At 38.8% G+C, this 11,462-nt stretch overlaps 1 protein-coding gene across 1 annotated transcript; it reads left to right on the top strand.

Moving 5' to 3' along the window:
* Positions 1-8,397, top strand: prokr1b (prokineticin receptor 1b). Its single transcript, XM_004551770.2, has 3 exons — positions 1-163; positions 858-1,514; positions 6,994-8,397. Exons 2-3 carry the CDS (start codon positions 1,048-1,050, stop codon positions 7,697-7,699), a joined length of 1,173 nt encoding a protein of 390 aa, XP_004551827.1. The 5' UTR covers positions 1-163; positions 858-1,047; the 3' UTR covers positions 7,700-8,397.
* Positions 8,398-11,462: the final 3,065 nt, after the last annotated feature.

Below are 11,462 nucleotides of genomic sequence, written 5' to 3'. Positions count from 1 at the left end.
CAACTTTTCCTTGTGAAGAAGTGCCGAAGGACAGAGAAGCAGTCGTCACATCAGCACGCACAGTTTAATCAGTGAGCAGCAAAGCTGAGACCTTGCGTCTCCACCGGCTGGATTGTCCGTTAACAACCACTTTCAGCTTGCGCTCACACCTCACTAAGAGCGGGTAATTAAACTTTGTTTATTTATTCTTTTATCCTAAACTTTAAAAACACGGAACATTTATCAATGTTTGCTGGTAAGTGCCTGAAATATTATTTCAATTTCACGCTGAATTTCATCTATATATTTCTGCTTTTTTCGGGGGGTCTCTTTTTTTTCCAATGACAGCAATAAGTAACGCTCCTATGAATTGATTTGCATGGTTCTTATTAGAAAAAAATTTTCATTCTACTTTTTTGTATCATTCTCCCTGCTTTCTCTCACATTATATTGTGCGCTGTTTTGGGTCAGTCGGGTTAATTGCATTGCACTAGCTTATCACTACAAATCCGTTTTTATCCTGTTAAAATGTGCCCTTTTTCCTGCGATGGGTTGCCATATTTAGTGTTTCTTACCTCATGTGCAGGGGCATTAAAGTGATAAATTTTGCAAGAAATAAAGGGCACTGTCATCAGGATCAGCCTTGTCTGTTATGTTGGTTTGCAGTAAAGTGACAAGGTCCTAATAAATTACATAAAATCACCGACTAGATGTCTTTACCCACACACATATTCATCAGGAAAAAATCAAAGACATGTCACACTTGCCAACACGATTAAGCTGAAACATTGCGATCATGTAATTTGTTGTGATCATATCTTGTTGCCATGAATGTGACCCTGCATGAGTAATGCTGAGTTGGGAAATGTCTTTTCCAGGTGAAGATGTCCTTTTGTTTCCAAAGAAGACGCAGCATGCTGAAATACTTTATCTTCACGCAAACATCTTAGCTCTGGAATGCATTATGTACCACAAAGTATGAACATTTAATACCTAATTTATTGGATCAAGTTGTTCTCAATTTAAAAACCAAACAAACCCAAAGAAAGAAGGATTTTCTGCTAAGATATGGGGGAGTCAAATATCAGCCTCGTGGTAGGACCTTCTAGAGAGATGCAGGAAAATGTCAGAGAAGGCAAGCTGGATCATTACATGGACAACTATGACATGGACTATGGCATCCCTCCAGATGAGATCCCCGATACCACACAGGGTCAAGCCTTCTTTGTTGCCACCATTGTTATCGGTGTGGTCCTTGTCTGCATCATGCTTGTTTGTGGATTGGGAAACTTCATATTCATTGCCACACTGACAAGATACAAAAAACTCAGAAATCTAACCAACCTGCTCATTGCTAATTTGGCCATCTCCGACTTCATTGTGGCAGTCGTTTGTTGCCCATTCTTGGTGGACTACTACGTGGTTAAGCAGCTTTCCTGGGATCATGGATTGGTGCTCTGTGCCTCTGTGAACTATCTCCGTACTGTGTCACTCTACGTGTCGACAAACGCATTGCTTGCCATTGCAGTTGACAGGTGAGTTTCTCAATCTTTTCATTTGTCTGTATGTCTGTGAGTGAGTCTGCATGGGTGTGCAATTAGATTCAGTTCTTTTTATTTGAAAAAAATATTTCATTTTTGTGTATAAAGTGTATAGAGATTATATAACTTGAAAAACTTTGAAAACTGTACACTGCTTTATTCAGCTGTAATGGGATATATGAAAACTCTGTGCAATTCTTTGTCTTTGTCTTTTGAACTTGAGGTCTTTACTTCACTTGAAAACAACATAGTATGTTTCTCTGAGTGATAGAGCCAAGAGGTTATGATGAGTGTTTGAATGCAGAGGTATCAACCCAAAAGAAAAATACAGATATGCTTAATAACAAAAAATGAGAGTCTTTATTGGGCTGTTTAAAGAAGTCTGCAAGCATAATCCAACAGGGAAAAAGCATAAATACAAAAACAAGGATCAGTAAGTTGCCTGAATCACACCAGTTGGTCCCTATTTGGAAGAGTAGCAGGTTTACTTTGAGCTCCTTGCAAATGACCAAGCTTCTCACCCTATATCTAAGGTAGAGTCAGCCACCCTTCACAGGAAGCATTTTTTTAGTTTTGCAACTGTGATCTTTTTCTTCCATTCACTAACCACAGCAAGTGACTATGGGTGATGGTGGAAATGTGGATGGACAGTTAATATACAGCTTTGCTTTCATGTTCTCTTCATTATCACAGACAGGTACAGCATCTACATTACTTCAGATGCTGCACCAATACATGTCTCATTCCCCTGCTCTCTCCTTTCTTCATTCTTGAACAAGGCCTCACGATACTTGAACTTCACTTTGGGCAGCAACTCATTCCCAACATGGAGTGGGCATGCAGCCTTTTTCTGCCAGAAAACCATGTCCTCAGATTTGGAGGTATTAGCTAGTTTAGTTTCACTTCTCAACCACCTCAATGTAAGCTGCAGGCCATCATTTGATGAAGCCAACAGAAAGACATAATTTGCAAAAGGCAGATATGAGATTCTAAGACTACCAAATCTGGCCATGTGAATCAGGTAGTCAAAGGCAGAGGCTTGGTCTCATCCCCAGTTGTTGAAACAGGTTCTTGGGATATGGAATGTTATTGCTGTGGTGGGGAAGTAACCTGAGCTAGTGATTGAGGTGTTACCACCGATATATTGCCATGCTTGCCTCAATGAGCAGCTTGGGTTCTGGAGCTAGTCTCCTGCAGAGAAGCTGAACTCTGGAGCTGTCCAGAGTGGGGAGGGCAATGAGCCAAGCCAGTATACTTATATCCCACCCTGCTCAGTGCAGTATTCCTCAGAGTTGCTTTCTTCTGCCTTTGGACAGGGGAACAGATCCCAGCTTTTGTTTGTGCTCACAAATCAAATGGCAGTTCAGAGACCTTGGCCATCTTGGAGCTCATAGGTGGGAGATCTTTATCTCATCTGTTGCAGAGGTGGGAAATCTTCACCTCTGGCAGAACTTGGGCAGCATTCTGATGTAGGCTAGGGACACTGTCTCAATGAATCATGTTCTGCTCCTCCACTGCAAGGAATTGTGGCTGTTGCTTCCTAGTGGCAATTCTCAAACCAAATTATGTGTCACGGCGAGTGAGAAGAGCCGTGTGGAAGAAATGAAGGAGGATCCAAGCGCAGGCAGTCGTGAAGGTGTGAAGGTGGTTTATTGAATAAATGGCAAAGGAAAAATGGCAAATGAAGACAAACTAAACTATACTGGAAAACAACTGAACTACAGCGCAGAAACCAGAACACGAACAAGAAGGAGGGCGAGCAGAGGCAGACAATGGTAGACAGCAGGGAACACATGGATGAAACATGGTGAATACACAGACGGACCAGCACCTACAATGACAGAGGACACGACTTAAATACACACAGAAAAACACAGGGGAATTACACACAGGTGGTGGACACAGCTGGGAATAATCAACAAGACAAGACAGAGGTAAAACTGGACACACTCACATGAGACGCAGACCTTCACAATAAAACAGGAAACGAGAACACTACACCAAGACGCAGACCTGACACTGAGAGACAGACAGACAGAGAATGACACATGGAACCTGAACTAAACTAAACGTGAGATACAACCGAGAACAAATCCTTAACATGAATAAACAGAAACATAGAATTCTAATAATAATCATCATTATAATGATAATACTCATAGCGCCCAAAACCACAACAATCATCCAAAAATAAACTAACAATCAAAACTCAAAATACTGGGTCGAAACTGACCCAGAACTGTGACATTATGGAAGGAACTGTCAAGTTGAAGTAATGATCCTATTAAGTTTGGTTCGCTTGTTTAGCCCTTAAGGCAAAAGGAACACACATCTGGCATTTGCTGAAGAACTGTGGGAGGTGTTTGGAGAGGTCATGGTTTGGTCAGGCCTTTGGTTGGCTTCAAAATGATTCTGTCAAACCATCAGACAAGTCAAAACCCAGTTTCCTTTAGGATCTGGACATTGCGGGGGTACCCTGGTTGCCTCTGCAACATCAGGTAGATGGTGGGTTTCCACTTCAGGGGAATCACGTGCTTCAGACTTCCTGAGAAACACTTTGACCTCCTACAGGAGAGCAAAGTCCAACTGCTGGATTTAAGAGGAACAATGTTGTTCCCTCCCTAGCCATTAAACAGTAGACCACCCATTTTTGAAGGAACACAGAAGTTTGCTTAGCCAGTCTATATGTGTTTTTTAGATCTGAAGAAGGCGTTCAGTGAGTATGTGTGTCATGTGGGTTGTGCTTTGACGGTATCAGGCACGTTGTTGCATGCTATTTGGTTCTTGACCAAACTGACAATTTGGTTAACATTATCAGATTGTCAGACCACCAAAATAAATGTCACAAAAAGCATATTGATAATTTTTCCCTGCGCACCAGGCATAGCGGAATTGACTCAGTATGTGCCCAGTATGCCTTTTTTGCTCTCTTCTGACCACTACTCATGCTAGGGTCATCTAGGTCGGAATTCTCTCCAGGACACAGGTCAGATTGACTACTTCTTCTTTTCAAATATTTATCCATTGCTATTGCTGCTTGTCTCACTCAAAGCATGGCTATTATTTAATTTCTTCTTCCTCTTCTTCTGTTTTACTGGCAGTTTGCAAACCATTTAATTAGAGCAGGTAGTTGTACTGCCCTCTAGTGGAAGAGAATGTAATTGTTCTGCCCGTTACTCAGGCCGGATGCAGCAGGTGTAACCAGATAATCTTCCACGGCACACCTATGTGCAGAGGTTGGGAAACACTGCTCTATATAGTATAGTCTTGTACCTTTGTGCAAAAGTTAACCATGGCTCAGATTTATTTTCAAGTGTTAGTACATTGTCAATAAGGAAAAAATATTTGTTCACTCTATCACTAGTGCTTTAAAGAGCACATTAGTAACATTGGTTAATTCATTTTTGACTGCTCATTATCTGAAGAAGCTCAGTATAAACAGATCCACTTAATATTCTGTTTAGCATGCAGCAGGTAGATATTCTGCTATGATGAATCTTTTTCATGTCCATCTCCATCTGTCCTACTGATATTATCTATTCAGTTTTCTGGCACATCATATGCATGCTATACTACAGCATACAAATGAAATGAGCAGGAAATACTTACATATCAAACATTCAACATTGGCTCAGCAGAAAGGTCATCCTACTAAAAAATGCATTTCAAAACATGAACATTTTTGACTAGTAGTCAAGTAGATCAGTCTCTCACTAGCAGTACTTTATCTTAAAGTAGATATCAATAGTATTTTCAGATAGCAATATATCTTCCTTGCATCATCAGCAGATGCCGTAAGTGACTAACTGGTGAACATAATAAAATATTTGGCAATGAAGGCACGAGATATGTTACATAGCAGCTGGAAAATTTTTAAGTAAAAAACAGGAGCCGTGCTTAAAGAAACTCAATATTCATCTTACTGGTATGATGATAAACTTGTTTCTAAATAATTGATCATTCTCATCCCTATAACATCTGAAAAATGATGTATATTAACTTCAGAGATATTTGTAACTCTCCACGGTCCCAAAAGGGCCATCTTTAAGTTAAATATAAGGTATTTGGTAAATGTTAGGTAAAGACCGTCTTCAAATGTAAAAAAGAATAACATGAAACATGGCAAGTGAGCATATCAGCAATATTATATTTGGTGAGTAAATAGGAAAGGACAAAAAAACCTCTCTGGAGGATGCAAAGTGTAGCCATTTCTGTCCCCTTCAGACTTATATGCTTGAGGGGCTTTTAAGAATACGCTATTAGGCCACAGGTGCAATCATTGTGAGTGCTCAATTAAACAGAAGCTGTTTAAAAGCCTTTTTTTATAGCAGATAATGAATTTGACGTGTGGGAAAGCACAGGTGTAAGAAATAAAAAATAATGACGAATGAATTTCATTTAGCTGCTTTTATTTCAGGGTTGCATTGTGGTGACTGTAGCTCATGACATAGAGCAGGGCACCTACTAATCAGAAGGTTGTTGGTTTGATAACTGGCAGCTTAAGTCTGTTTGCCAAAGTATCACTGAGCAACATACTGAACCCCAAGTTGCTTTCCGATGTGTTCGTCAGAGTATGAATGTGTGTGGCTGTTAGATAGAAAGCATTTAGGTGTCCTGAATGGGTGAATGAGGCATGTTGTATGAAGTGGTCAAACAGGAAAGTGCCGTATAGGGACCGTTCCATTTGTGGTCCCTCAGTAGGTCAGAACACAACAGAACCATACTAAATGTCTCTTATTTTGTCGTATCAGAACAGCTGCAGTGAAAAGGTTTTTTTTTTTTCCATTTTCAGGTTAAAAAGGCCCTTGGAAATAACACAAACAGACACACACAAAATTTACCCATCCTTAAAACTATTGCAATATGATTACATACTTTAATTGGTGGTTGGCCTAAGGGAAGCTGGTGGCTCTGTTAAAGCCGTGGGGCCATATTGCCATCATGGTTTTTATCTACTTTTCCACTATGAGGGAAGGATCGCCGTTAATCAATACAAAGTTTCCCTGAAATCACCTTTAATGTATGATGCAACATTTCTGTGATGTAATAGTGGTCACCATACTGATAATGCTCTCGTTCACATCGGGGACAAGGGGTAGCATAATTTTTGGGTCTTCATCATCTGTTTGATGTAAAACCAGGGCTGTCATACATCAATATATAAGCATTTTTTATTTAAATGTGTAAATATTAAACTTTTAGCTGTGCCTAGAGGAATAATTATAATATAAATTATTTTTAAAAAGTAATTATTTGTAGCAATAAACATTTTACTGCCTCTGTCTTCCTTTACATATGGATATACATATTTCTTTTATCTGTGTTTCCATACTAAAATGACTTCTGCCAATATAATTTTATATTTTCATACAATTTTAGATATAATTCTTTGTAACTATGACACTTCCATAACACTCAGATTGCTAAATATGCTGTTTAATATTGCATAACAGTTGTCTTGTTTTTCTTCCAGGTATATGGCCATAGTCCATCCTCTGAGGCCTCGTATGAAGTACCAAACTGCCTACTGTCTGATAACAGGAGTCTGGATTGTTCCCATTCTGATATCAATTCCCTCTGCCTATTTTGCCTCTGAGACCATGTACCCTCATGGAGGCGCCACCTCAAACACTCACAAAGTCTTTTGTGCCCAAATATGGCCTGTGGACCAGCAAGTGTACTACCAGTCATATTTCCTGTTTGTCTTTGCTGTGGAATTTGTTGGCCCTGTGATTGCCATGGCAATGTGTTATGCCCGAATTTCCCGCGAGCTGTGGTTCAAAAATGTCCCAGGTTTTCAGACAGAGCAAATACGGAAGAGGCTGCGCTGTCGCCGTAAGACAGTGATGGTCCTGATCGGAATCTTGACCGCATACATCCTGTGCTGGGCACCGTATTTTGGATTCACCATTCTGAGAGACTTCCACCCGACACTTATCTCCCGCCAGAAGAACTCACTGGTGGCTTTTTACATTATTGAGTGTATTGCCATGAGCAATAGCATGATAAATACCTTCTGTTTTGTTAGTGTCAAGAACAACACAGTTAAGTACCTGAAGAAGATTGTACTGTTGCGCTGGAAGTCAACTTATACCCCTAGTAAGACTGTCGAGGAGATGGATGTGAGAACTTCCTCCTTGCCAGTAACAGAGGAAATTGAATGCATTCACCTAAGGTGAAGAGAAAAATTGTCAAACTAAATATTACTGACATTTGGGTCTCTGTAGTAGACTGCTGAGATTTGGACATCAAATCTTGTGCTCAGATTATGGAAACTGTCCAAGCTTCACGAACCGCACGGAACCACTGAACTGACTACTGGGCCATTAGGCAGTTCCATATATATTCCAAATACCTACAGTATTTCTGCATTATGAGAATGTGATCGTTGTGCTGTTCATACTGTGGGTATTAACTGTGCATTGTAGATTATTGTCTCATCTGTATACACTATATTACACTGAAAACATGTGAATAATAGCTGCTGCTGCCCTAACTGGCCCATCCAAAATGCTTATCTTGGTATTACTTGTATAAGTTCTGAACAAAATCAAATAAGTGTTGACACCAATTTTAAAATACCAAATACCATTTTTACTGTGTGTATATATATATGTGTGTGTGTGTGTGTGTATAAGTGCACATTTTATAAATTCCATGAAATTACAAATTCCATGCCATTTAAGTATATCTAAGTATTGAACATTGAGCAAAGTTAATTTTAACAACTGAATAACCCAACAAAGACATATTTCCATGTCTGCTGAGTGTAAAGATACATTCTTTTCATCATTTCCGCTACAACAATCAATATATTGCATGCTTATTTGTAGAACAGTACATGTTATATTTCCTGATGGTAATAAACTATAAGAAACTGGAAACAAAGGCTATTTTTGTTTACCATGCTGCATTTTTTTCTATGTGTCCCTCAGTTGCCTGTGCTATTATTGAATGTATTCTTTATCACAGCGAAAGTTTTAAATATTAAAGATTGGAATACTTCACAGCTTGTTTTCATTTATAGACATAGAAGCAGTGAGGGGCTAAAAGACAATATCTTCCTTGGCAGCCTTCCAGCATCCAAGTAAATTTGTTTGATAGAGAATAAAGTTTAGTGAGATTTATTTTTGGTCATGTTGGTAACCACCACACTGACGCACAAGGGCTATAATGAATACTTAATGTGCTATTCCTCCAACTGTGAGAGTGAGACAAAGTACAAACCTTATACTCCCGTATATTTTCTGAGTTGGTATAAATAATGCATATGGGTACTTTTATCGGTCCTGTGGGTATGTAGAGATGTACAGTGAATGATACCAAGAAGAGCTGAAAAGTGTGAAATAGCCAGCACGGCTCCTTAAAAATTACATTTCCATGTAGCTAAATGTTATGTTATTATTTAAGTTTGTGACATTTAACAACAATAAGTGATTGATGTGTATTTGCTATTTTTGGCCTTTCTTTTCTACTGACATTTCTTGTAAAGGAAACAATCTGATATTAGATGGGGTGGAACTCGTCACCCTGGTAACCCTACTGTCTGTACATAAAAGATGGATGTAGCCTCTGTGATTTAACTCACTGCTTTGTGAAGTCATGTTTTGAAGGCTGGATTTGAGCATTTTTGCTGTTGGCATCTTGGATTTTTGTAGTAAATGTCACATTAGAATCTGATTGAGAAATCTGAGGATAATGTACACTCAAAGGGTAGTGACTTGTCAATCAAGATAACCATATCCTAAAGCATACCATGCTTTTTTTCTAAATAGACTTTATTTAAAAAGCTATCAGACTTTACAAAATTAAAGTATTATGTTAAATAAGAGTTGAAACAAGTGACTGTAACCCAAAACACAGGAAAGTATCTGCTGATGTCATAAAAGAAAAACGTGGCATTGTGAAGTTATTTCTTTGAACTATGCTTTTTCACTCATTTTCCACCCAGTTCTTGAACCTGACCATTCTCAGGAATAAGTTCTTACTAGCAGCCTGTGTTAAAAACACATCATTTTCTCCCATTTCATTAGTAGAATATATGAAAAATAACAAAGATAACAAAGATAAAGAGTTTGACAGACATGAAATACTATTTTTAGAAGAAGGTCCCATTAAGTGACCACTCAGGATATCTCAGCATGGTGTGCAGTGTCCCTAAAAAATTGAGAAAAACAGACAAGTGGAGGACAATAGAAGAGGTGGGCGATCTAAAAATGACTATCTACAGCAGAGGGAGAGCCACTAAAAGCCACGACCTTAAGAAAAAGAAAAAAACAACAAAGACCAGACTAAGATCTGAGAGATGCATCTGACTCTTCAATTGATACATATACTGCTCACCAGAAACAGACAGTGGATGTTCTGTCATGGTTTGGAACTGTTTTTCACCCAGTGGTTGGGGATCTTGTCAAAACTGATGGAATTACAAACACAGAAAGTGCCATCAGCTACTGATCCACCATGCAATACCTTTTTTAAAGCTTCTGAAAGGCAAAGGCTTAATTTTAGTATAACAATGATATGACACATGGAGCCAGTGCAGTAAAAGCATGCCTAGATAGACAAACACACAATATAGTCTCCCCCAGAGCTTTGACCTCAACATTATTGGAGTAGTGTGTGATCATCTTGACAGAGAACAGAACAAAAGTCAGCATCCAAAGAAGTCATTCAGTAAGCTCAGAGAATTATTTCTGAAGACTTCTTAAAGAAATGATAAGAAAGCTTGCCTGAGCCAATTTAGGTAATATTGAAGAATCAAGTGGCCATTTTCAATGCTGATTTTCAAGCTTGTTTGAATTGTACAGATTCTGTTTTTGTCTTTTTTTTTAGATGTCTTTGCACATTTCAATAAATTTTCCTTTCCCCTATTTTCCTAGCAAAATATGAAGAAATTAGTAGTCACTCAAAACTGCTGCATAGTGCTGTATACACATTCAGCCAGAAAAATCTTTTTCATACTGGTCATTACAAAGAACAGAAGTCTAAGGCATATCAACATTAGTTTCACCTTTCAGGCCTATGGGTGTTTTACATACAACCTAAACAAATAGTCGTGCTGCCTGGACCTATTATAACTATAGGACATATTTAATGTTTTCTGGCATTTCCATAATGGCATTTGTCCTACTTTATTACATACTGGGCACAGTACCTCTTGCACCTACAAGGATTTGTCAATATAAACCTGATTCCCAAGTTAATATTGACAAAGGTCGGTTGGCCACCTAACCTTGTATCCGTTGTCACCATCAGCAATGCACCTGGAAAAATGGCCGCTGATTAAAAGGCTTTTTAAATGTTGATAATGTCTGTGTCAAAATCACTGTGGTCACAAGAGCCACTCTATATGGGCAATTTCAGCTAAACATTACAAGGACAGTTAATCATTAAAGGATTTGCTCTTCTAAATAGCAAGCTATCTTTATAGTGTTGACCTTTAGGGGACCTTTAGTGTCCGTTGTAGATTAAGCTAGTGCATGTTAAATCTATTAAATATCATTCACTTTCATTTAAGCTCCTCTTTGGAAGAGACAGCAGTGTCAATTGCACAGTTATAAGAGATAAGTAAATGCTCTAAGTGTAATAGTCTACAAAACAAACTGCATGAACCAAAACAAGCTAAGCTAAGAAGTATTAGCAACTTTAGATCAACTGGGCCAAAAATAAATAAAGTGTGATTAGCACTCTTGCCTTACAGCAAGAAGGTCCTTAGAGGGAATCGTCTACTTTCTGGGGCCATGCTAAGTGGAGCTTGCCTGAATAGGCTCCCTGAGTGAGTTCTTCCTGAGTACTCTGGTTTCCTTCCCCAGTCCAAACTGAAATTAATGCGGACACATTTTCCTAAACAACTTTTTCCCCCCCATTTTCCATTCGGTCTTTCAGTACCCACTCACTTCCTTTAATTGCCCTATTTCCCAGTGTAAAGCATTTAAGTGA

This window comes from Maylandia zebra, linkage group LG13 (assembly GCF_041146795.1).
Source record: "Maylandia zebra isolate NMK-2024a linkage group LG13, Mzebra_GT3a, whole genome shotgun sequence".
NCBI lineage: Eukaryota > Metazoa > Chordata > Actinopteri > Cichliformes > Cichlidae > Maylandia > Maylandia zebra.
This window is presented reverse-complemented; position numbering and strand designations above follow the sequence as displayed.